General features: G+C 50.9%; 1 protein-coding gene across 2 annotated transcripts; it reads left to right on the top strand.

Annotated features, from left to right (window-relative positions):
• On the top strand, window positions 1–24,202 carry Oas3 (2'-5'-oligoadenylate synthetase 3). Of its 2 annotated transcripts, XM_076922648.1 has the most exons (16): window positions 1–273; window positions 3,650–3,932; window positions 4,576–4,751; window positions 6,472–6,707; window positions 7,947–8,100; window positions 8,394–8,900; window positions 11,750–12,029; window positions 13,102–13,277; window positions 15,689–15,936; window positions 16,264–16,408; window positions 18,295–18,468; window positions 18,683–18,968; window positions 20,532–20,707; window positions 21,827–22,065; window positions 22,544–22,691; window positions 22,872–24,202. In XM_076922648.1, the coding sequence occupies exons 1-16, from the start codon at window positions 100–102 to the stop codon at window positions 22,881–22,883; spliced, it is 3,414 nt and encodes a 1,137-aa protein (XP_076778763.1). In that variant the 5' UTR covers window positions 1–99; the 3' UTR covers window positions 22,884–24,202. The 2 variants fall into 2 exon arrangements, with proteins under 2 accessions (XP_076778763.1, XP_076778762.1); XM_076922647.1 differs by lacking the exon at window positions 22,872–24,202 and having other exon boundaries at window positions 22,544–22,706.
• The last annotated feature ends 2,906 nt before the right edge of the window (window positions 24,203–27,108 follow it).

The raw sequence follows: 27,108 nt of genomic DNA, 5'->3' as shown, positions 1-27,108 counted from the left end.
TGGAGGGAGGTGACTCAGGGAGCACACCCCTGCTGTCAGCTCAGGAGCACCCCAAGAACCCCGGGGAGAAACGAAACTCTCCTGAGGGCACCAGTCAACATGGACCTGTACCACACACCAGCCAGAGCTCTGGACAAGCTGGTGGCCCACAGCCTGCACCCAGCCCCTGACTTCACAGCAGCCGTACGCAGTGCTCTGGGGTCCCTGGACATCGCCCTACGGGAGCTCGGAGCCAGAGGGTCACAGGGACCAAGGGTGATAAGGATCACCAAGGTGAGAGGGTGGGGCACCCCAAGGCAGACACCTTCAGGGTCTTCTTGAGGGAAGGCTTAGGTGTTGCTGTAACCAACCAGTCTGTGGGAAAATGAAGACATCAGAAACGAAGTTACACTTCAGGGTAAAGGCCCAGCCAGGGGTGCGCCAGGTCACCTGAGTGCCTCCTATTCCCTCTTAAAGGCTGTCCCATTCACTCACATTCTCAGACTCTAGACCTCACACTGCCTGAGCCTCTATGATCTGAGGCTGGGGGATCACACAGCCACACCCACTGGGGCCCAGTCTTTGAGAACCAGAGCATGACCTGGTTAGAGCACCCAGACTCCGTCAACATCATGGTGCCTGAGGTAGGGATGACTGCCGGCTAAAGGAATGGGGAAACTGAGGCTACATGAGGCTCAGCTGCTACTCTGAGCCACATTGTGTCACTGGAGCATCCTGTCAGGCTGGCCTGTAACCTTTGGCTGCTCAGAGAGCTGGAGGAGACAAACCGTGAGCTGCCTTACTCCTGGGTTACGCTGCTGATGCAGAGGCATCATAGGGTCCTAGGAGGGGCGCAGTGAGACTAGAAATTGTCCTGGGTCGATCTCAGCTCACCTGCCGGTTCCTGAGGCTGCATCTGAGCTGGAGATGTAGAAGGAGGCTTGGGGCCTGGGAGATGCCGAGTCTGCTTCTGCATCTCAGGTGTGGCTGAATTCCTTCCAGGGAATGGGGGATTCGAGCAACATGTATCCCTCCTCCTCAGGTCCCAAGGACAAGTAAAGAAACAATCTCACCACAGGTCACTCTGGGGAAACAATGAATCTATTGGTGTTCCATACTGAGCCTAGGGAATTGAGCCCCACTGAAAAGCCTTCACCAGCAGGGACAAGGCTATCTGGAAGCTGCACGGGCCCTCTCCTCCTCCCAGTCTCCCAAGCTATATACCTCAGGCTAGGAGCAGTTAGGACAGAATTGCACTAGGGAGCTGCTAGGTCCTCTGAGGGCCGATGAGCTGTGAGTGATGTGAATATCACCAGGCCATTATTTCAGACCTAACTCGGCTCCCATGTACTGGGTTACACGTGTGGTCCACCAGAGGCCACCAGAGGCCACCACAGGCTATAAAGTCTCCTTCCAACCACGAGAAGAGAATGGGGTGGGGGAGGAGGTGGAAGGAACTGGGTTCCCCGGGGCAAGACCTCTTTAAACCCATGGGATTTAAACCCACAATTGATCTGAATGCAGGATGGGCAGAAAAGACCCACACTGCACCACTGAGGTGCCAGCTGGGACCCCCTCCCTTTTCTGTTGTAGAGATTTTTAATCCCAATGCAGGGGTTTCTGCCCCGCCTTTGACCATCTAGTTCCCGGATAAGAGACACACACACAGCCTTTATATTTACAATAAGCCTTAAACAGCACAAGAGCTGGGCAGACATCTACCCTCTATGCTGTTAGAATCTACTCTCCTATTGATAATCCTAAGTTATTACTTATTATGTTTCACCTGGGCTGCTCTTAACTCCAATTGGCCAGCGCTCAGGGCCACTTTTTTATGTCTCACCTACCCCATGTCAGCTTCTCCTCCTCCACCACCTTCTTGTTCTTCCTTGTGGTTCTCCTCTGACCCCAAAGCCACCCATGTCTCTTCTGCCCAGCTATTGGCTGCTGGCATCTTTTATTTACCAATCGGAAATAATTTTGGGGTCAGGGTCATATAGGTCTACATGCAGACTCCAGGTCTTGGGGGCCCACACTCAGCATTAAGGTGGCCAGCAAGACCAAACCTCAACACTCCTCTTTTGGATTCAGGGAAGAGAGATGGAAGCAACCTCCCTGGCTTTCCGTGTTTCCTTTGCAAGATGAGGGTATGGTAACACCTTCCTCCCAGCATACTTAGAGGGGTGCTCAGGTGTGAGACTGAAAGCTGCCCAGTGGTCATTTCCTCTACTACTTCCTGCCTGGCATCATCACTGGGGTGACAAAGGCCCCAGATTGCATGGGGCCTGGGCCTCATCTGACTCTTCCCATCCTATGATCCGGCTCATGTGCTGGTATCTGCCACCATATTTGGCCACACCAGGGCGACTGTGTGCTAAGAGCAGATAACAACAGGCTGATACAGAGTACAGGGCATGGGGGATGGAAGTCTCCTTCCAGAGTCCTCAGGCTGGAAGCTTAGAGACCCAGACACCTTAGGAAAGGTCTGGACATTCGGCCTGTCACAGCATGCTGTACTCCCTGCCACAAAGAACGTGAACTTCCCGACCACAGTTGGCTCTAAAGAGCTGAGAACAGAGGCTGGGAGGACTGCTCAGTAGTTAAGGCTACACAAGCACGAGGCCTGATGGTCAAATATCCAGAGCCCACATAGATGCCAGGTGGGTGTGGTAGCCTGTGGTCCAGGCCTTGAAAAGTGGACACAGTGCGTCCTCAGAGCAAGCTGGCCAGAGAAACCAGCCTTATTGGAGAGCTCTGGGCTTGATTCAGGGATCCTGCCACAGTGAGGGAGATGATTCCTGACATCAACCTTGGGCCTCCACATGCATCACACAGACACACACACTCACACACAAGCACACACATACACATACTCACCCATACACATGCACACATACATACGTGTGCTGAGGCACACACATGCCTACACACATACACACAAGCACCCCATGCACACACACATGTGTACACACACAAACACACACATACACACAGACACACACTCACACACATGCACATGCAAACACATACACATGCACACACAGACACACACAAGCACACACAAGCACACACTCACACACATGTGTGTGCACATACATGCACACATGCACATGCACACATACACACACACAAGCACTGATACAAATGCACCCCATGCACATACATGTGTACACACACAAACACACTCATGCACACACTCACATACACACTCACATGTGCACATGTGTGTGCACACATGCATACACACAAACACTTGTGCACTTGTACACACACACATGGAGACAACTGTGTATGATTTCAGTTCCAGGGGAATCCAGGACCCCTCTTCTGGGTTCTGCAGGCACCAGGCACACACACACACTACACATACATATGTGCAGACAGAACACCCAGACACAGGAAATAAAAATAAATAAGATATTTTAAAACTAGGAAAGGGTTGGTGGGACTAGAGTCCAGCATAAATGGCAGGTATTCATTAACAGATTCAAGTCTTTCTCCCAAGCTCAAACCAGGATGCAGTGAGCAAGACCTGGGTTCTGCCTGGTGTTGATGCCAAGAGCTACATGGCGGCCCCTCCCCATCCCTCACGGCCTACCCAGTCCATCAGGAGCCCCTCTGGGGAGTAGTACTGGAGCATTCAGTCCTCAGCTGTCTCTCTTCTTCACAGGGAGGAGCCTATGCCCGAGGTACAGCTCTCAGGGGTGGCACCGATGTTGAAATCGTCATCTTCCTCAGCTGTTTCAGGAGCTTTGAGGACCAGAAGACCTGTCCCACGGAGACCCTGAGTGCCATGCAAACGTTGCTGCAGTCCTGGGGGGGCCACCCTGGGCCTGGCTTGACTTTTGAGTTTTCTGAGCCAAAGGCATCCGGGATCCTACAGTTTCGTCTGGCATCAGCAGACCAAGAAAACTGGATAGATGTTAGCCTGCTGCCTGCCTTTGATGTCCTAGGTGAGGGGTCCCTGGCCTGGTCCAGAGTTAGAAGCATCATCAGGAGAAAGATTGGTCATTGCCTTCTGATCTTCTACCTACTTGCTGTGTGACCAAGGAGAGCCCCCAGCCCTCTCTGGATCTTGGTGTCTTGCCTAAATATATCAATTTTAGTCACCTAGGAACCAGAAAGGCCTAGTTCCCCAGGCTCTGTGGTCCTGGAGTGGGTACCTGGTCCTCACCGGGCCGCTCTGATTGCCCTAAAAGCAAAGGTTTCTGTGATGACCCACGCTAGTGAAAATGTTCTTTTGGCACCTTTGTTAAGAATTTTGAGTTCTCTAAGATGCTCCGCCTATGATATGCCAGACTTATCCTGAACTACGTACGCTTCCGTCCATAGCTGGGAATGAGACAAAGATACAGGGCCAGCGCCTGTACCTTGATGTGACCAATTCCTGGCCACGACAGCCAGGCCCCTGACACCCGAGTCTTAGCTGGAAGCTCCTCTCGGTTTAGTCACCTTGAAATCCTACTCTTCCTCCCAGCCCCCACATCCCTGTCTCTAAGCCTCTAGCCTCGCCCCAGCTCCAGAGAGGGGCTGAGCTCAGTGCCCACGGTGTCCTCCCTCGGTGTCTTCCTAACCCGCTGCCCTTGATGCCCCCAGGACAGCCCCGCTCTGGAGTCAAGCCAACACCCAACGTGTACTCCTCCCTCCTCAGCAGCTGCTGCCATGCCGGAGAGTACTCTGCCTGCTTCACAGAGCTCCGAAAGAACTTTGTGAACACTCGCCCAGCCAAGCTCAAGAACTTAATCCTGCTGGTTAAACACTGGTACCGCCAGGTGAGGCCACTTGGGGGTGGGGGTGTTCCTGCCTGTAGCCTAAGACTGGTTGATTTGTTTTTCTTAGTGGCCATTTTGTTCTCTTTCTGGGAAGCACCTGCTCTGTTCGTTGTCTAGGGTTTTCTCTTGTGAGTTGACTTCTTGTTGATTTTTGGGTGCTCTTTACATACTGTGGATGTTGACCTCTATCTACTTACAATAATGAGGATGTGGTCTCCCAGTCTGTGGTTTATACCTCTGCTGTCTTTAAGTGGCATTTCTCACTGAGAGTAGTTAGATTCCAATGTTAGCAGGTATAATCATTTCTCCTCTGAATGATTCCTTCTATGGGAATCTTAAGATGTCTTTCCCGAAATTCACTTTCTAACATGAGTCTCCCATGAATCCTTGCAAAAGGCTTTCTTGTTGGGTTTGAAGTAATGGGTTCAGAGCCTTCCCAGACTCGGAATGGCTTCCTGACCTATTCATACTTGTTTAGCAACTCCAATGGAAAGGTGGGTTGTGGGGTGCTCTGCTTCTGCCTGGAGAGGAGGGAACAAGCTCCCCCCCAATCCTGGACCACATATCTTGGCTCCAGGAAACCACTCATTGTAGGCAGGTCTGGGTGTGAGAAGATCCTGGGTTCTAATTCAGATCTTCATTTGCTGTTCGGCCTTGGGCAAATTCCCAGACTCCTCTGGGCCTCTGCTTCTGACACTTGCCAATAAATGAACACACAAGTCTTGGGTTCCTCCTACATAACATGGCGTCTCTACGGGCAAATGTATGTCTCTGGACTCTAACTTGGGAGGAGGAGCAGGGGGAAGATTGGACATCTGAAGCCAGTGTGGGCTACATAGCATGACTCTCTTAAAACAAACCAACCAAAAGAGCCAGCTGTGCTGGCACACAGCTGTGATCCCAGCTCTCCGGGGCAGGGGGAGGCAGGAAGACCTTGAACACAAGATCACCTGGGACTGCATTGTAAACCTCAGGGCAACCTGGGCTACATGGGACCCTCTTTCACAAAGAAGGGAGGATGGAAGGAAAGAGAACATCAGAGGAAACTATGGAGCCAGGCAACCTAGATTCTAGAATATTCTTCCAATCCACCAATCCTGAGTGGTGGGTGCCCATATGCCCAGACTTACGTGCCATGCACCCAGAGACGAGGGGAGTGTACTGGCAGGGCTGCTGGCCACCTCCACCCAGACAAGTCACTTCTGGAGAGCCAGTGTGTCTCCTTTAGGAGCGTGGGCCCCTCCCTCCCTAGTGCGTGGGGCCCCAATACAGACTCCGAAGTCTTGCGTCCAGCAGAGGAGAGACAGGGCCCAGAGGAATGTGTGAAACACAGCCACTCAGTCTACCCTGCACCACAGGAAAGAGCATGACTCCTTGCCACCCTTTCCCCTGGGTACCGAGAGTCTCATCTCCAATCTCCCTGAGCCCCAGGCCTACCTCTTTGTATTTGGGGGAAAGTGACTAACCGACCTACATCAGTCTCCCTGCTGGCTTCTCTCTGGCCACCTTTCTTTTGGGGTTTGACTTTCATTCCTTCCTGTTCCCTCATGTCAGTCTGAAACCCCACAGTAGGCAGATGAGAAAGACTCAGGGGAGGGGTGGGGCACTGGATCCTGGGGTAAGCTGAGAAAGCAATGCACTGCCCCAGGATCAGACTGTGGGGTGCTATGACCCCAGCTCCACCCCACACACTGAGCCAAGCCCTCCCTGTGGTTCACAGGTGCAGACACAGACCGTGAGAGCCACACTGCCCCCCAGCTACGCCCTGGAGTTACTCGCCATCTTTGCCTGGGAGCAGGGCTGTAGGAAGGACACCTTCAGCTTGGCCCAAGGGCTCCGGACCGTCCTGGCCTTGATCCAACACAACCAGTACCTCTGCATTTTCTGGATGGAAAACTACAGCTTCGAGGACCCTGTGGTTGGGGAGTTCTTGCGAAGGCAGCTAAAGAGACCCAGGTATTCCCTCCGACTGTCTGCTGCCCTCTCCTGGACACTAGGGGAATGAACTGGTCCTGGCTGATTAAACACTTGGGGGAGTTTAGGAACAGAACCCTACCCAGGGTTCATGTTGTTGTGGGTGTTTAATCGACATGTGACAGTCATACATGGATGGCAGTTCACACCTGTGAAGCCACCACTCAGGCCACGGATCATGTCCAGCATGTCAGGGGGCCCCTCCCAGGCAGCGGCACCCCAGAGGTAACATCAGAGTCTTGCCTGGTCTTTAGCCCTAGTGGAGAGAGTCTGGCAGCATGCCCTGCTAGGTCTGGCTCTTCTTCCTTCTCACTGAGTCTCTGTGATCCATCCGTAAGGTTGTGGCTCGCTCTTTTCGTCACTGACGGGAAGTGTTTGTGTGAATTGGTCATGCTATGTGTTCCATTCTGCTCCTTGGGGGGGACGGGGGAGGGATTTGGAGCTTGTTTGGGAGAGGAATCGTGAACAGGGCTGTTAGAGACAGTCGCGCGCGTGTGCGTCGGTACATATGAAGTGAATGAATGCATGTGTAGGCCTAGAACGCGGTGTGAATTAGAGTGCCTGGGGTGGACACCGTTGGCTCTCTCCTGTACCTCTGCCTCATAGCTGGATGCCTCAGTTTTGTTCTGGGTTGTTTTTTCTTTTTTTCTTTTTTTTTTTTTTTTGTGCTACGAGGAAACACCATGACCATGGCAACTTATAAAGCAAATTTAATTGGGGCTCATGGTTCCAGAGGGTGAAACCATAATGGCAGGGAGCATAGCAGGCAGGCAGGCAGGCATGGTGCTGGAGCAATAGCTGAGAGGTCACATCCTGATCCATAGGAAAGACAGGGCTAGGGGACAGGGTGGGGCAGGAATGGGGAAGGGAGAGTCTGAGGCCTTAAAGCTCACCCACATGCCCAGTGACACCCCTCCTCCAACAAGGCCACGCCTCCTCCAACAAACAAGGCCACCCCTCCTCCAACAAGGCCCCGCCTCCTAATCCTTTCCAAATAGTTCCACCGACTAGGGACTAAATATTTAAATCTGTGAGTCTATGTGGAGCAGATCTCATTCAAACCACCACATTGGAGTTCAGGACCGGGGCTCCAGCAAAGTAGGTGATGTCATCTTTATGCAAATGAGGAAGCTTGGAAGAGAAAAGCTGGAGTGAGTGTCAGATCTGCCCTGACTCTGACACTTCAGACTGCCTGGGGCTTTCTTGTCTCTGGAATTATAGGCCTGTGATCCTGGACCCAGCTGACCCAACGTGGGACGTGGGCAATGGGACAGCCTGGCGCTGGGATGTGCTGGCCAAGGAGGCAGAATCCAACTTTAGCCAGCAGTGCTTCAAGCAGGCCTCAGGAGTCCTTGTGCAGCCTTGGGAGGGGCCGGTGAGTGAGGAAACACCAGGGACCACAGGCTTTGTGAGGATGTGCCAAGGGTTATGGGGTACAGCAGCCTGGGGCTGCCTGTGGTGTCATCCACTCTCTGGATATGTCTGCCCACCTAGAATTCCTCACAGCTATCTCCCCAGCAGAGCACCTGGCCTGCTCTACACCAAGGTCAAAATCTCCCATGATTCCCTCCCCTCCCCAAGCCTCAGTCACCTCAGCTGTGGCCAGACAGGCTGGGTGGTGAGAGACACTTCTGATCTAGCTGATAAGGCTTGGTCACCACCTTCCAGGGCCTTCCATGTGCTGGAATCTCAGATTTGGGCCACCCTATCCATCAAGGACCTAAACAGGCCCTTGAAGACAAAAAAGTCCACCTTGCTGTTCAGCCAAAGGAAAGGAGCCTAAAGCCTTCAAATTCAGCTCCAGGACTCCCAGAAGCAGCCACCAAGATCCTTGCTACGCCAGACCCATCAGTCAGTAAAACCCGCAAGAGCCTCAAGAAAGCAAGGCACCCAAAGACTGTCAGTGAAACAGTGTTGAATAATATCTCACGTCACGCTGGGATCGCCCAGAGCACAGCGTCCTCAAACACACCTCCTGGCCGCTCTAACATCTCCACCGCTGGGTCAGGGACAGTCCCAGATCTGTCACAGATCCCCAGCAAGGATCTAGACTCCTTCATCCAGGACCACCTTAGGCCAAGTCCCCAGTTCCAGCAGCAGGTGAGGCAGGCCATCGACACCATCCTGTGCTGCCTCCGGGAGAAGAGTGTACACAAAGTCTTGAGGGTCAGCAAGGTGAGTCCTAAGGTGCCATTGGGATGCCCCTGGGGAACCACGGTGGTCAGGGAGGGTCCTCAGCAGAGCCAAGGTTGGCCAGGGGAACTGGATGTCCTAGGAAGTGTGGCTGGCCGGACATAAACAAACAGATACTCCTTGGGTTAAAATGGAGTCACATTCTACTTTAAGCCGGAAATAGTGTAAATCAAAGCTATGTTTGTAACTTCAGGTAACTCCATATGTCCTATGTCATGGCTAGCCTGGCTTGCCCTCTGATGCTCCCACATTTGTAGGAGCCTATGCTGGGCATGTTTGAAGGGTTATGGGTCTGCTCTGCCACAAGGCTTGGCCACTCATAGAGGCAGGGCAAGAGAAGTTGACCACGCTTACCCCACACTGTTGCTGGGTGGGTGTTGGGAGCCACAGGACACCGCTCCAGGGGTGAGAGAGCGCAGTCTAAGTCACAGGACAGATGGAGCTGGCTCGAGGGTCTCCAGGCCTGCAAGGAGGCAAGGGGCCATCCGGTTCTCAGGCTCTTGGACACCCAGGCACCACTGGGAGCCGTGGAAAAGCTGAGAACAGAGTGAGGGCTCTCTGGCTGGATCTGGCCTGGGGCAAGTGGGGGTGGAGGGAGCTCTGGCTGGTCCTACAGGGAAAGTTCTTGGCTTGATGGTGGTGGTGGCTTGGGCTTGGCTTGGCAGCAGCCATGGCTGAGAGCGTAGAGATTAGACATCGGCTCTCTAGGTGAAGGCCTTCTCCATAGCATCCCACGGCAGATCCTGATGAAAAGATGCAGTCCATGGTTTTAAGACATTTATTATAATGGCCGAATGTGGATGTGTAAAACCATACCCCACTTCTCAGGGTGGGCCTGAGGTTAAATATCTTTTACAGGGAGGAGTGTCTGGGAAGGAAGGAATCTTATTGGCTAAGCCTCCAGGCCTTTAGGTACCTCACTAAAATGGAGATCTGTCTCTCGAGCCTGAGCCTACGTGACCACAGGTCACATCCTCCTACCTGTGGAGGGGCTTGGAGCGTTGCCCTTACATGACTGATGACCACAAATCTATGGAGGGCTGCGGCTAGTGACAGGGGCCTGGTGCCTGGGAATCAGGCGAAGCGCCTACCATCCCTTCAGTGTCTCCAGGGCTAGCCTTAGCTCAACGGTGAACCAGGCTACCCTTCACAGTCCCACACATGCTCATCCAGTATTGTGGCCACATTTCCATGCCGTCAAAAGTCAAGCCAGTTAAACTTGTTTTTGCTTTCTACTTCTTCCTCTTCCTCTTCTTCTTCCTCTTCCTCTTCTTCTTCCTCTTCTTTCTCTTCTTCATCATCATTGTCATGATCATTATCATCATTGTAGTACTCTCTGTCTCTATCTCATACCCCCAACCCCTGATGTCTGCCCCCATCTCCCATCTGTCTCCCTGCCTCTCCTTCTCCTTCTTTCTCCTCTTTCTTCTCCTCTTCTTCCTCCTCTTCTTCCTCTTCCTTTTCCTCTTCCTCCTCCTCTTCTTTCTTCTCCTCTTCCTCCTCCTTTTCTTCAATGTTTGGAATTTTTAGAGGAGGGATAGGGTCTCACATGTAGGCCAAGCTAGCCAGAAACTATGTAGCCCAGGCTAGCCTCAAATTCCAGGCCCTCCTCCTGCCTCAGGTATGGCCTACTACATCTGGCTTGTTCTACTTGTAACAATATAGTTTTGTTATTTGTTTGGTGTGTTTTTGACTGATACCTGAGCCTTGCAATCCCAGGCAATTGCTCCCCCCATAAGATGTCTAGTATTTTGCTGTTTCAAATTCCTGTTAAAACCATTGGATCACTCCCCCTCTTGAGTTCAAAATCTTCTGTGTTTCTCCTGAGGGCTGCAGGGCCAGTCCTGTCTGCTTCTAACCCTTGCTGGCCTCACACTGCCCTGCTTCACTAGCTCCAGGGGGCTTGTAGTCAGGACTTCTCTCCTGGAACAATCTCTCCCTCACGCCTCCAGCCTCAGCTCTCTCACACCCCTCCCCTCTGCTAAGATCCATCCAATGTGCCGGGCAGTGGTGGCGCACATGCTTTTAGTCCCAGCACTTGGGAGACAGAGGCAGGCAGATTTCTGAGTTCAAGGCCAGCCTGGTCTACAGAGTGAGTTCCAGGACAGCCAGGGCTATACAGAGAAACCCTGTCTCAAAAAAAAAAAAAAAAAAAAAAAAAAAAAACAAAAAAAAGATCCGTCCAATGCCTACCCATAGTACATTTTTTAAAGTTAATCTCACCAAGCCTGGTGGCACACACCCTTCATTCCAGCACTTGAAGGGCAGAGGCAGTGGGTTCTTAAGTTCAAGGTCAGCCTGGACTACACACACACACACACACACACACACACACACACACACACACACAAGCCAGTGTATTCAGTGTCCAGCACCCTTCCCACCATAATAGGTACTAAGCAAAGTCCAAAGCCAGGGACTTTGTGTTTATCAACCATAGTGAATTAAATTCCTGAGTGAAAGCTGAGTGGTTGACTGAGCCAGGCAAGCAGAATACACAGCCTCACTGGCCTCCAGGACGTGGACATCCACCTCCTGCTGCTTACATGTGCTTAGAGGCCACAGACGGGGACAATATGGGTCACTGCCTCAACTCCCTCTGGAGCTAGCAGCCACTGGTTTGACATAGTGGACCTGGAGTCAGGCTCCTGAGATACAGCTCAGCTCTTAAGGCTCCTGAGGGTTGGACCCTGGGACTTTCCTAAGATTCAGACCCAACATCAGCATAAGTCACATCCCCAGGCTGCCAAAGGGACTCTGGCATGACTTCCAGGTTCCTAAAGTTGGGATTCCTGGAGAGTCCAAGGTCTGAGCTGCTCTTCCCTCCACAGGGTGGTTCATTCGGCCGTGGCACAGACCTCAGGGGCAGCTGTGATGTGGAGCTGGTCATCTTTTATAAAACCCTTGGGGACTTCAAGGGCCACAAATCCCACCAGGCAGAGATCCTGTGTGACATGCAGGCCCAGCTGCAGCGCTGGTGTCAGAACCCGGTGCCTGGATTGAGCCTCCAGTTTATTGAACAGAAGCCCAACGTTCTGCAGCTCCAGTTGGTATCCACCGACCTCAGCAGCTGGGTAGACCTCAGTGTGCTGCCCGCTTTTGATGCTGTGGGTAAGGCAGTTGTGGGACCCCAGGGAACCAGGAATCATTGAACAGGAGACACCTGTCATACTCCTTGGGATTCATCAAGCACTTAAAATCACCCCTGGAAGATCTTAAAGCAATCATCAAACATCCACCCTGGGAGATCTTAAAGCAATCATCAAACATTTTCCAGCACCAGCCCCCAGTGCTGCTGTTTGAATGTCGCCTCCCTGTTTTCTCTCTTCTCTGTCCTGGGGTCACCTGCCCCAGCTCCATTGTTCTCTTGAGTTCTCCACTCATTTTATTTTAAACTGGGTCTTGATATGCAAGCTGAGTGCCATACCCCTGCCTCAGCTTCCCAAGTCTTCCAGGATCATAGATGTGTGAGTCTAGGTCCAGTTTCAAATTGTTGGATTTTTTTTTTCCTTCTTAATTTTTGTTTCATGTGTGCTTACTTACAATGTTACATGCATGCAGTACCTGCAGGAGCCACAAAGTGGCGCCAGATCCCCGGGGCTGGAGTCACACAATGTTGTGTGCGGTCCAGCGGGTGTCGAGAATGGAACCCGAGTCCTCTCCAAGAACAAGCATCTTTAACCGCCGAGCTATCTCTCCAGCCCCTAGTTATTAAAAGTGTTAAATCTCCCATCCTTGAGATATCTCCTCTGCTGCACTGGCACACTTCCTTGTTTGTGATCTGGTTACTGGGAGTTCCCCAGCAAATGGGATCCACGGAGCCATCTCTCCAGCCTCTTGGGCCCCTTTAATCCATGAGAAAACTGAGGCCCAGAGACAATCAACACAGCTTGGATCTGAACCCAGGCCTGTCTCTCCCCAGAGCTCATTGCAGAGCCAGAGAGATGTAGTGCAAACTATGAGCCAGATGCTATATACCTATAATCTTGTAAGGCTTGAGGCAGGGGGACGGCTGCAAGTTCCAGGCCAGTCTGGCTTACATATTACAGTGATGCTAATACAGATTGTTTGTTCTTAAATTATTTGATTCATAGTTCACGGCTGGCAGAGTGTAGAGTTATTAATACTGTGCTTAATCAGTGTATGGGTGAACTGGTGTCACCCGTGTTCTGTGCTTCTGCAGGACCACTGAAGTCCGGCGCCAAACCTCAGCCCCAGGTGTACTCCTCCCTCCTCAGCAGCGGCTGCCAGGCCGGGGAACACGCAGCCTGCTTCGCAGAGCTCCGAAGGAACTTCATAAACACTCGCCCTCCCAAACTTAAGAGCCTGATGTTACTGGTCAAACAATGGTACCGCCAGGTGAGCACCCTCCCCTTCCCGTTTGCCAGAAAGCCACTTCACCCCCTCCCTCTTCCCAGGAAGCCACCTCCATCACAGTCTTCACCCACAAGTGCCTAGGATGGTCTGCCATCATCACCTCTTCTCAAGTTGTACGGCATCATGAGCAGTTTCTAGAACCTTCTTCCTTGCAAGCCCTTCTCGGAGGGCTAGCTCACATTCATGCCCTTAACAAAAGCAAAAACCAGCTCTCTCCTCAAAGGGGTAAGAGTTAGTATAACATGAACCGGGATGCAAGCCATCAGATTTAGGTTACCAAATTCCATGTTCCATGGGGACAGTTTCGTGATATTTTATGGTAACAGAATAAAGAAAGCCTAAGCCAGGTGCATACGTTTAATCCCAGCACTCAGGAGGCAGAGGCAGATCTCTGTGGGCTGCAGGACAGCTAGGGCTACATAGAGAGACCTTATCTCAAAAAACACTACAAATAAATAAATAAATAAATAAATAAATAAATATCTTAATCAAAACAGTTCTCAGATATAATGGTGGGTAGCAGCAAAGAAGAGAGTTCTTCTTACAGCCTCACCTGCTACCGATAGTCATGTTAGCCTTTGGGTTGGTGGAAGCTAGCTGTTAAATCAACACATCTCAAAAGGCTTCCTGTAAACAGTCACTGTCGGGAGCCATGCAAGGGAGACTGTGGTGAGTAAGCTTCCTGGAGATGGGCCACTGCTCTGCATGGCTGCCATGGGTGAGCTCTGAAGAGGCGTGGGCCTCAGGGACTCCATCTCAGGATTGCTTCTTGCTGCTCTGCCTTTCCATGCCCGCCTCTGCAGCATCCCTCATATCTCTGACGTAACCTGTTGTTTCCTGGGTTTTTAACCCACTCTATTAGGCAGATTTCCTGCAGGATCAATAGAAAGATGTCCTTTCTTGTATTGGTGCTGTTTAGATGAATCGATGACTTTCTAGAATTACTGATTTGGTTAAAATAACCTTAGGTAGTTGGAATAATTGATAGAAAGAAAACCATTCATTCTAGGTCAGGTCCAAGGATGAGGCCACAGGTGTGCACCACAATAGAGGAAGGTCGCAGACGTATAAAACTATGGCTTTGAACTTATAATGAGCTTATAGAACACGTCACAGATAAAACAACTGCTTTGAACTTACCGGTGTCTGGTTGTAACTCTTATGTAACATTTTATCTGTGAGGTAATTTTTTCTTACATAGAGAACTTTTGTCTGAAAACCTGTAAAAAGCTAAAAGCAAAAACAAAGGTTGTTAGAGTCCACTTGTTAGAGCTTCACTCTATCCATTAACTGTAAATATGTGTATATGTGTATTGTGTATGTATATGCATACGTATGTGTGTATGCATATGTGAAATTGTCGCAACTTGCTTGTTGAAACTCGCTTATTAGAGCCTGCTCTTTTTCTTCCAGTGTGTGTGTGTGTGTGTGTGTGTGTGTGTGTGTGTGTGATTTTCTCTTTCCTTTTCTTTCTTGCTACCCCCTTAAAGAGTTAAGAGTTCAGAGTCTCTCCCTGGTCATAGAGAAGCACAGATCCAAGTAACTAAGTTTCTTTTTATAATTCCCTGCTGCTATAGGCATGAGTCAATTGCCAGAAACCATTAGCCTTGGCCCCAGAATAGTAAGAAAGTTCATTGCCAGAAGCCATCAGCTCTGGCCCCAGAAGAGCAGAAGAGAGCTGAATTGCTAGGAGCTACCAGCTTTTGGTCCACTGACTCTATGTCCTACCTCAGTTTACCCCTGGTGTCAAAGCTGGGTTTTGACAAGTCGCAAGGATGCTTAGTTAGACCCAGAGCTGGGCAATGAACAGCTATCAAGGATGCTAAAAGTAAATCCAGGTTCTGGACCTGCACCATCCCAGCCTCCTCATAATCACTGACATCCAATCGGTGATTGGTCCAGCAGCCCTGAAGGCGGGCCTTAGTTCTGATTGGTCCAGCAGCTCTGAAGGCAGGCCTTAGTTCTGATTGGTCCAGCAGCTCTGAAGGTGAGCTTTGGTTCACCATCACTGTGTATTCTACAAACATCTGCCTGCACCCACGTATGGCGCCTGCTGGATGGTGCTAGGATACCATGGTAGACACATTGAAGCCCCCGTTCTGTACACTCCTTGAACAAAAAATATCACTCAAATCTGACCTCCCTGTTTCACAGTCTGACTCTATGTCCTACCTATGTCCTACCTACTCTATGTCTGGGACAATCACAACCCTCCCCCAGATTCCCCTCCAGACCTCAGTTTCCCCATCTGTAAAGCACAAAGCATCACCCAGCAGTCTCTGTGACCCAGTTCTTCTGAAGCTCAGTTTTACATACACCACCACCACCTCCTAAGTCCCAAGGGCTAGCCTGGAGTAGGTGACCACACTGACTGATCTCTGATTGGGTGACAGGTTGTCAATCGATATAAAGGAGGAGAGGCAGCAGGCGATGCTCTGCCCCCAGCCTACGCCCTGGAGCTCCTGACCATCTTTGCCTGGGAACAGGGCTGTGGAGAGCAAAAGTTCAGCCTGGCTGAAGGCCTGCGGACCATCCTGAGGCTGGTCCAGCAGCACCAGTCACTCTGTGTCTACTGGACGGTCAACTACAGCGTGCAGGACCCGGCCATCAGATCACACCTCAGCCAGCTTCTGAAAGTCAGGTGCATACTCTCCAGCGACCACCTCAGTCCCCTCCTCCTACCTTCTCCTGGAGTCCATGTACCAAGGAGGAGGCCATGGTAGGCTTTGGGTCACCCATCCCACCCTCCCTGCTTGCCTCTGGATTCTAATGAGGAGGTATGGACTCGGGTACCCAGAAGACCCCAGAGCCCATTTGATTAGCACAGTTAAACACCATTAGAACTAAGGGCCCCAAGAGCTGGCTTGGGCTCCACCCAACATTCCTTCTGGCCCCCAAATTCCATTCTGGCCCCTCCCAGCTGCTCATAACTGACTATCCTTCCTGCCTCCCTCTGCTCTGTCCCCAGGCCTCTAGTCCTGGACCCTGCAGATCCCACCTGGAATGTGGGCCAGGGCAGCTGGAAGCTGTTAGCTCAGGAGGCAGCTTCCCTGGAGTCACAAGTCTACCTTCAGAGTGGGGATGGGACTCTGACGCCACCCTGGGATGTGATGGTAAGAGACAGGACCCTGGGGCCACTGAGATGAGCCAGAGGGTAAAGCGCTTGCCCACAAGCTTGACAACCTGAGTTCAGTTCTCAGAACACATGCGAAGCGGGGAGGGGAGGACTGACCCCACAGAGTTGTCTTCTGACCTCCACAGATGATCTGTGATGTGGTGCAACACACACACACGCACGCACACACACACACACACACACACACACACACACACACACACCATATGCTAAATAATAAATAGTATGTTTCTAAATTTTTAAAGAGACAGGACACCAGGGTGGAGAGCATGGTGGCTCCCCTCCAGGTCTCTTCACTGCCACCTCTCCAGTGGCTAAGAGGGCAGATAGTGACAGCTGCCATTCCTCTGGAGAGCTGACCTCTGTAAAAGGTCATATCCCAGCCAGTGCCCAAGTGACATCTGGGAACAATAAACTACCTTTATCTGGGGTGCAGTTTCCACTCCCAAGCTCCCCGAGACCAAAGCCTGTGCCTGGCTGAACCCTGGGTTCCACATCCCCATCTCATTCCCCTTTTCTGCATCCCTGATCTAATTTGCTTTCTGTTGCTGTGATAAACACAACCAAAAGCAAGCCGTTGGTTTGGCTTACATTCCCACAACACAGCCCGTCACTGAGGGAAGACAAGGCAGGAACCTGGAGGCAAGAAGCAGAAGCAGAGGCTGCTTACTGGCTTGCTCCTCATGGGCTTGCTCAGAACATCTAGGACCACCTGCCTAGGGGATGGCACCGCCCATAGTGGGCTGGGCCTCCCACATCAATCATTAGTCAGGAAGATGTCCCACAGGCTTGCCTACAAGCCAGAATGATGGAGGCATTTTTCTCAGCTGAGGACCATCTCTTCTCAGATGATCCCTAGCTCATCAAGTTGACAAAGCCAGACTACTAAAAACTAAAACTAGGCAGGCGGTGGTGGAGCACGCCTTTAATCCCAGCACTTGGGAGGCAGAGGCAGGTGGATTTCTGAGTTCGAGGCCAGCCTGGTCTACAGAGTGAGTTCCAGGATAGCCAGGACTATACAGAGAAACCCTGTCTCAAAAAAAAAAAAAAACAAAAAAAAAACAAAAACAAAAAAAAAAACAAAAAACAAAAACAAAAACAAAAAACAAAACAAAACAAAAACAAACAAACAAAAAAAACCTAAAACTACACAAAGCAACACACTTCCCATCTCTAGGTAAGGCCCCAGTCAAATAGTCAGGCTCTGTATTTGGAGAAGAAAAACCCAAGACATAGCCACCTGCAGCTCCCAAAGCCCTACTGTCTTACTTAACCCATTTCTGTGACTATAACAAAATACCTGAAGCCAGGCAACCTTATAGAGAAGGTGGCTCAAAGCTATGGCACTGGCATGAACTGGGCTGTGTTGAGATATTGTGATGGATGCCATCACAGCTGGGGGAGTGTGTTTTGAAGGAACACATCATGCTCCAAGGCAAGAAGCCACCCACCAGGATACCAAGGGCCAGGCTGGCTCTTGTCACGTCTTCCTGTCAGAACATGCTCAGTGTTCCCTGAGGACCACCTTAAGCCCACCTCAGGCACCTTCCACGAGACTTCAATTTTAAAGGTCCCCATCTCCACAGAGCATGCAATGCATGTTCTTTGAAAGACAAATCATAACTGGACCACAGCCAATATGATGTTATTCCATTTACCATGTAAGATCCACTGTCATGGGGAGGAATGACCATACCCATTTAAAGGTGGGGAAATAGAGGCTACATAGGACATGCCAGCCAGTGCAGAAGAACAGGAGGTATAGGAGACTGTGGGGGCATCAGCCTCTGTGGATACTGAAGGACAACACTTGGGTGTGTCCGGCATCCTGCTCCAGCAAGCCCCGACTGTTTCTCTCCACAGCCAGCCCTCCTTCACCAAACCCTGGCTGAGGACCTGGACAAGTTCATCAGTGAATTCCTCCAGCCCAACCGCCATTTCCTGACTCAGGTGAAGAGAGCAGTGGACACCATATGTTCCTTCCTGAAGGAAAACTGCTTCCGGAACTCTACCGTCAAGGTGCTCAAAGTGGTCAAGGTGAGACCCAGGGAGCTGCAGGGGTGGGGTGTCCTGTGAGATGGGGCCCCTCTCCAGCTACCTGGTGGTGGTCACACACACACACACACACACACAGAGAGAGAGAGAGAGAGAGAGAGAGAGAGAGAGAGAGAGAGAGAGAGAGAGAGAGAGAGAGGTTGCAGGACATCAAAGGGCACTTCAGGGTTCAAGCCACCTTCTATGTCCTCCCCAGGGTGGGTCTTCTGCCAAAGGCACGGCTCTACAAGGGCACTCGGATGCTGACCTGGTGGTGTTCCTGAGCTGCTTCCACCAGTTCTCTGAGCAAGGCAGCCATCGGGCAGAGATCATCTCGGAGATCCAGGCTCAGCTGGAGGCGTGTCAGCAGAAGCAGAGCTTCGATGTCAAGTTTGAAATCTCCAAGAGGAAGAACCCCCGAGTACTCAGCTTCACACTGACATCCCGGACGCTGCTGGACCAGAGTGTGGACTTTGACGTGCTGCCAGCCTTCGATGCTCTTGGTGAGGTTCCAGACATAGGCAGGAGGAGAGGAAGAACAGAGGCAGGGTGGTTCTGGGCAGCCATAGGGAACTGTGCAGCTAGGTCACACCTACTCATGTCACAGGCAAGGGGGACGTGCAGACATCTCACTACTCTCCTGCTGTGTAGGGCGGGGCGGGCACCGTTTTTTGATTGCCACAAAGATGCCAGGTGAGGGGCTGGAGACTTGGTCTGGTGATTAGGAGCAGGTAGTGCTCTTGTGGAGGCTCTGACTTAGTTTAGTTCTACTGCAATGAAGAGACGCCGTGACTAAGGCAACACTGATACAAAGAAAGCAGTTTGATGAGGGCTTGCTTACTCCATTATTACGGCAGGAAGCATGACGGCAGGCAGAAGTAGGTGAGAGCTGTGTTTTGATCCCCAGGCAGAAAGGGAGAGGGGCAGGGGGAGAGGGAGGGGAGATGGAGGGGCAGAGAGGAAGAGGGAGGTAGAGGGAAGAGAGGGAGCGGGGGTGGGGGAAGGGAGGAAGAGGGAAGAGAGAGAGTCAGAGTGGGAGAGGGAGAGGAGGAATGGGAGGGGAAGGGGACGGTGAGAGAAGAGGAGAAGGAGAGGAGGAGGGGAAGCAGGAGTTGAGGAGAGAGAAAGAGAGAGAAACTGAGAGAGAGAAAAGGAGAGAGAGAAGGAGAGAGAGAGAGAGAGAGAGAGAGAGAGAGAGAGAGAGAGAGAGACTGAGACTGACTGGGTTTAGTATGGGAATTTAAAACCTTAAAGCCCACCCCAGGGATACACCTACAACAACAAGGCCACACCTCCTAATTTTTCCCAACTAGTCCCACCATCTGGAGACTAATCATTTAAATACATAACCCTACTGTGGGGAGGGCCTTCTATTTATTTATTTATTTATTTATTATTTATATATATATATATGAGTGTTCTATCTGAATGTACACCTGCAGTCCAGAAGAGGGCATCAGATTCCATGACAGATGGTTGTGAGCCACCATGTGGTTGCTGGGAATTGAACTCAGGACTGCCGGTAGAGCAGTCAGTGCTCTTAATGGCCAAGCCACCTCTCCAGCCCCAGGGAGGGCGTCCTTATTCAAACTGCCACAGGACCCAAGTTCACTTCCCAGCACCCACTGAATGAGACAGGCAGGCATTTTGATGCTTATGTAGGTTCTAGTTCTTCTTACACAAATTCGGCTGGTCTGTTTCTGTTTAGGTCCTCAGAGCCAGCATGGTGGTATCAGGCCCCTGCCCCAGCAGCCCTGTTACCCAATGAAGAGGGTTTATCTAATGACTACCAGATAGGGCTGAGCAGGCATCCTAGAGGTTTAATGACACTACACCATAAGCCTAAACTATCTCCATGACAGACGGACTGGTGGCTGAAAAGGGGCTGAACAGAGAATCCCACTCTCATAGGGGATCTTAGCTATGGTCCCACCCAAATACCTGGTGATGTCCCAGTGGGTCTCAAATCACAAGGGACACTAAGGGTCTCTCGGACCAGCTTTCTAAGCTGGCCCACCTGGGCTCCCTGGGAGACAGAGTGACTCTAGCCTTCTCCCTCTCTACAGGCCAGCTGAGGTCTGGCTCTCGGCCTGATCCCCAGGTCTACATAGACCTTATCCACAGCCACAATAATGCGGGAGAGTTCTCTACCTGTTTCACGGAACTACAGAGGGACTTCATTAGCTCCCGTCCCACCAAACTCAAGAGCCTGATCCGCCTGGTGAAACACTGGTACCAACAGGTTAGTCACAATGACCATCAACCACTCCTATCCACCACCACCCCTCAACACTCACAGCCAGGCTGGGTCCCAGTGTAAGACTCTGATGATCCTTAGCCACTGGGGACCCCTGAGTGAACCACGTGGTGCTGGAGATCGATGCAAAAGCAAGAGGAGTTTATTGTTCCAGCATGTTGGGGTCGTCCTGCGTCCAAAGGAGGTGTGAAGACCCCAGGCAGCCGGGGCAGCCAGTGTTTATACAGCTTTCAGGGGTAAAATAGAGCAACAACCACTAGGCACAATGTGATTGGCGGAACACTGTGACTTTTGAATGGATTGGTCCTTAGGGAATGAGGTAGCAAGGGCTTGCCTTATCTTCGGGCAGCCAGTGGTCAGTCCCCCCTGAAGAATGTGTCTATGTGCTCTGGGCTTTGTTTATCTGCAGGTAGTCTTCCTGAGAGATGTAATCATTCTCTCTCTTCTGGAGGGGAGGGGTGCCTATATGTTCCATGACCTTTCTTTTCTCAGAGGGGAGGGGCCTGGTGGGATTTACCAAAGGTTCTGAGCTGACTTCTTCATTAGGTAATTTCCTGTGTAATTTCCTTAGAGGAGACAGGTTGTCTGTTTGACCACACACGTAGCATGTAAGATTAGTCACATTCCAACCAAAGGACTTTGGTTTTCCTGTCCACGAAGTGGGGTCAAGCCTGGTCTAGTACAGGTTTGCCATCTCAGTTACTAAGGAGGCTGAGGCAGAAAGATCGAAAAGTCAAAATTGGCCTGGACTACAGAGCGAGTGAGTTCAAGGTTAGTCTGGCCGACTTGGCAAAAACCTGTCTCAAAATAAGAAGTCGCAGGCCAGGGTGCAGATTCTTGGAGGGGTGCTGGCAAAAGACTTGCCTAGAATGTATGAGGCTCTGAGCTCTACCCCAACCCCCCCCCCCAAATAAAAGTGGAGCTAAAGAATTATGTCCGTGTGTGAAGGGTGATGTCTAGTCAGTCACCTGGCGTGCATAGATGTTCAGTTAAGCTTTAGGGTATCCATCTGTCAAGTCCGGGGGTCCCTCTTAACCTGTGTGAGGCATTAGGTAGTGTGTTGCCAATGTAGACCTACACATCTCCTGTTTCCTGCTTCCCCAGTGTAAGAAGACGTTCAAGGGGAAGGGTTCCTTGCCCCCCCAGCACGGGCTGGAGCTCCTGACTGTGTACGCCTGGGAGCAAGGCGGCCAGAACTCCCAGTTCAACATGGCGGAGGGCTTCCGCACTGTTCTGGAGCTGATTGGTCAGTACCGTCAGCTGTGTGTCTATTGGACCATCAACTACAGTGCAGAAGACAAGACCGTGGGTGACTTCCTGAAGATGCAGCTTCAGAAGCCCAGGTTTGGTCACCCCCAGACTCCCGTACCTCAGACCCATGGTGCCCCCTTCTTCCTGCCTCTGAAAGGCAGAGGACAGAAGGGCAGGACCCACTCTCTGGAACTGGGTGGCTTCCCAGGGTGGTGCTTTTAGTGCCTTAGGAGATAGTTTCTGGGTCACCTGTCAATGTGATTGCCAGATGAAATAAATACAAGACATCAAGTTCAGCTCAAGTATGAACAAACAAATAGTGTGTTAGCCTGGGTGGCTCTCATGCAAGATTTGGGACCTGCATATACTTTTTATATTTAATGTGAGAGCCAGGATATGGCTCAGCCATTACATCTCACTCCATATGTCTTTTCTTTTCTACCCCTACCCTAGAGAGTGTACCTAGGGTACTGAGGTGCCCCTGTGGTATTAGGTGAGAGTAGAGAATAACCCAGCCAATGTCACAGGGGGACTCTGTGGGAATAAGACTGTCCCTGGGTACAATTGCAGGCCTGTCATCCTGGACCCAGCTGACCCGACAGGCAACCTGGGCCACAATGCCCGCTGGGACCTGCTTGCTAAGGAGGCTGCGGCCTACACATCTGCCCTGTGCTGCGTGGACAGGGACGGCAACCCCATCAAGCCATGGCCGGTAAAGGTAAGGGGCATGTGAGGCAGACAGAAGCATCGCAGACATGGGCGTGGGCAGACATGGTCCTCCCTGAGGGGCAAGACCCAGCCATGGCCCCTGTGGTCCCTGTGCCTCCACTTCCTGTGTGGTAAGTGATCTCAGCTCTGTGGAAAGGCTGAGGTAACCAGCATGTCTTCCTTCCCACAGGCCGCTGTGTGAAGTCCAGAAAGATCAGTGGTCACACCAGCTGACAGAAAGTGACACCAGCCCTCAGCAAGGGATTCTCAGAGTATCTGGCCAGATGTGTGTGTGTGTGTGTGTGTGTGTGTGTGTGTGTGTGTGTGTGTGGTGTCTATATGTGTGTATCTGTGGTGTGTCTGTGTGTCTATATGTTTGTGTATGTCTATGTATGTGTCTGTGTTGTGTATCTGTATATCTGTGGGTGTTTATATGTGTCTGTATATAAGTGCGTATGTATGCATGTGTGTTCATGTGTCTCTGTGTGTGTGTTTGTGTGTAGTGCATCTATAGGTGCATCTGTGTGTGTGTCTATATGTGTATCTATGGTGTGTGTCTGTGTTTCTGTGGGTGTCTATATGTGTCTGTATTATGTAAGTGTGTGTGTATGTAAGTGTTCATGTGTCTGTATGTGTGTCTGTATGTTTGTGTGTAATGTGTCTGTAGATGTACCTGTGTGTCTATAGGTGTATATATGTATGTCTTCGTGTGTCTATATGTCTGTGAGTGTAGATATGTTTGTATGTGTATGTATGTATGCATTCATGTATGTATGTATGTATGAATGTATGTATGCATGTATGTATAAGTGTATGTATGCATGTATGCATGTATGTATAAGTGTATGTATGTATGTATGCATGCATGCATGCATGCATGTATGTATGTATGTATGTATATGCTTCCTCACACCATCTCCCTTCTGCCAACCTGCCCACCCGTGGCCCTCCCTTTCTTCCCACTGTTTATCACTTCAATGACCTCTACCATGATCATCCCAGTGCCCCTGACTCCCATGCTAGACACCCTAGGAACCATACATCTCTAAAACTGCCAGTCTGCTGTTCATCTACCCTGGGCTCTACCCCGACTTCCACAGCCCCACCCAGCAGCGCCGCAGCCCAGCCAAGAAGCCACACGCCTCCCTGGATCTCTCTGCCCCTCGAGTCCATGTATACCCCTCTACCTGCAGAGGCCCACCAGCTGGGGTCCAACTATGTTCCCCAAGTAATGTGACCATGGCCTTCATGGGGCTGAGGTTGTGTTGACTATAAAAGTACCTGGTCCACGGCCACCACAATGAAATGAGAAAAACACGTGATAACTGGGCCTTAGGGATGACTTAGGGATGAAGAAGTGGGAAGCGTCCCCAGGCTTTGCCTGTGGCTCCACCCGCTCCCTCGGGAGGAAGTTGGTGAAAGTTGAGGCTTTTGGATAATGCAATGTTTAGGTCACCTGCACCCCTGTAACCCCCCACCTATGCCCTACAAGCAACTCCAATAAACCCATAGGCTCATCTACTTAGACTCAGGTGGAATCTGTTCCTTGCTCTGTCATTGTGCCCTGTCTGAGATAAACAGACATTTGTTCATGTCTCCCCAGGAAAGGTCATGCCACAGCGTCCTGCCCCCTGATGTGTGTTGTTCCCATATGCAATGCAAACAGGTGTCCTGAGGGGGACGAGAAGGAATGTTTGCAAGCCCTTGATTCATAAGCCTGTTTTCCAACAAGAATCTTTGCTTTTTGCCACACTATGGGTGAACTATGGATAGTGTTTGTCCCTCATTCCCTGATCCCCACCAGGAACAGAATGATGCCAGGATGTTTCCAGGACAAATATCTACTTGTCTGTTTTACATGGGAGAAAGCCTCCAATCCCCTAGTGTCTAAGTGACATCTAGGAACCAGAGGGTAGAGGACAGGGTGACATATCTATGAATGTCCCAACCCGGAGACAGAAAGCAAGTGGCAGATGTTGGGGGCAGTGTGGCTACAGCAGGATCCTCCAGAGAAACCATCTGAGGGGTGGATGCGGTAGTGATTCATCCCCAGGAGAGGAATCAGAGAAAGGAGTCTGTGCAAACCTATCTCCCACCAGGAGCATCTCAGACAGCCCAGCTCTGCCTGGACCAGTGCTGGAGACAGACCAACAGAGAGGTATATAGAATGTCGAAGACAGCAGAGTCTAGTAACTTCATCTTTGCAACCCATTCCTGCCTCCTCAGCTTAGCCTGAGGAGAGTTCCCCAGGTCTCCTCTCTGCCTCCACCTGTGCCTCCTGTTCTTGGCTCCAGGCAGTACCAAGACCGCACTGGGGTTGATCCTGACCTCACTTCGCCTAGTCAACTCAGTGAGGATGCAGAACAAACCCCATGTTATGTCTCCTGATGGCTGCTATTCTCAGATCTCTAGACCGGTGGTTCTCAACCTTCCTAACACTGGCACCCTTTAATACAGTTCCGGGTACTCCCATGTGGGCGTATCTGCAGGTGGGTTGTCCCGCCTGGAGACAGAAGAGAGGTATCTCAGTTATGGTCTTAACCGTTGGAAAAATGTGTTTTCAGATAATCTTAAGTGACCCTTGTGAAGGGGTTCTTCGGTCCCTGAAGGGTGGAGACCCACAGATTGAAAACTGCCTCTTTAGATAGATATGACCAACCGAGACCTGTTTTTCCATGGAGCCTGCAGCAGATGGGACACCGGCCTAGCACCCCAGAGTGAAAAGAAAACAGGAGGCTGGTTGTTGTTAAGAGCTACATTGTTATACATTGTTATTAAGTCGCCACACCATACAAGAACTTTGTTTCCTAAACCTAATCCATCCTGCAAACCATGTTTTCCATTTATGCTGAACCAGCAGGGTTTTTACTTGCCCCTCTGCCTTGCTAAACTCCTGAACATCCACGATGACTCCCCACGTGATGTCTTCTTGCACTTACCTACCTCACAGGCAGCCCTGAGCCCTAATCCACCCACCCCAATCTATCCCAGTGCTAACCGCCAATTGACTCAACAGATGTATTTATCAACCCTAACCCTTCTCCATAAAGAGAACTTCAAAAAAGCCCGTGAGGATCTGCTCTCTGTAAACTTCAAATTAGGGGGAGGCACTCGTCTGGCCTGTCCTCTTGGGCACTGGCTTTAGTCAGACAGTAATGGGAATTTTTTCTCCCTCAGATCTAATGCCAGCCCTTGTCCCCACCACATAGACTCTGGGCTCTCTTGTCAAAATGGCTCCAGAATTGGAGTGACTGTGAGACAGAGTGAGGAGTGAGGTGACGGCCATCAGGGCAGAGGAAAGAGAGGCCTTACTGACCTGACCCCCATAGTCTCCGAGAATGAACCCCATAGTGACAGCAGAATGATACAGTTAAGCTTGATTCAGGCCACAGCCCAGGGGAGGAAGCCCAGCGGGGCATAGCGAGGGCAGGGGGGCACTAGCAGCTCTCAGGGACCTTGCCCCAGCACTCAGGAAGCTGAGGCAAGGTCCCTGAGAGCTGCTAGTGTCCCCCTGTGGCCATTTCCTATCTATGGCCTCACTCAGAGGAACTGCAAGAACCCTGCTGTTTTCAGGGATCCTTTGCAGGAGCCACTTCAAAAATCAAAGCTTTGTTGTGACCACAGGGACTCTGTTGAACAGACTCTGAGGTGACTTCTCAATACAGAGTCACTGTGCCTTTCCCAGTGAAGGTCTCAGGAAGCCATCTGCCACATAGGACAGCCACACACAATGTGTCATCCAACCTTGGAAGAAGATGCTATACATAATAGTTTATGAGAGGCTGAGGCAGGGGGATTACCAGCTCAAGACCAGTTTGAGCTAGATAACAAGGCTCTATCTTGATTGTAACCCCAAATAATTGTGTTGAATTGTGAAGTTTCTTTTTTGTTTTTAATTTTTAAATATTTACTTTTTAATGTGTGTGGGGGGGGGGGGCTACTCTTGACCCTTCAGGGAAGCCTACATCTGTCTGTCAGGGCACCTGTCTTGCTGTGCATCTTTGAGCAAGTCAGTGCCTTCTCTGAGCTCTTTCTGTCTGCCCTGTCTGTCACTGAATGCTCCTGCCACTGGAAACAGGAGGGAAGGACATTATGTTAATGGACAGACTCTACCGTCAACAAAATCAAATTTGCTTAGTGTTTAGCCAGCCAGCTGTCTGCCAAATGTTTTGTTATTTTCTGAGACAGGCTTCTCCTAGCTATAGGTAGAGGAAACAGAGGCACCAAGAAGACAGTCCTACACTGAAGGATGCAAACACTGGCCTCTGTAAGGTGTCCCCTGAGGCTCTAGAGGCTTTAAGTTTAAGCTGGGGTGTCCTTGGGAGTGGCCAGCCAGCTGGAAGCAACACACACACACACACACACACACACACACACACCAGCTGGGCAGTGAGTCACGCACTTGAGTTTCAATTTCCTAGGCTCCA

Source organism: Arvicanthis niloticus, chromosome 24, assembly GCF_011762505.2.
Source record: "Arvicanthis niloticus isolate mArvNil1 chromosome 24, mArvNil1.pat.X, whole genome shotgun sequence".
NCBI classification, from domain to species: domain Eukaryota; kingdom Metazoa; phylum Chordata; class Mammalia; order Rodentia; family Muridae; genus Arvicanthis; species Arvicanthis niloticus.
This window is presented reverse-complemented; position numbering and strand designations above follow the sequence as displayed.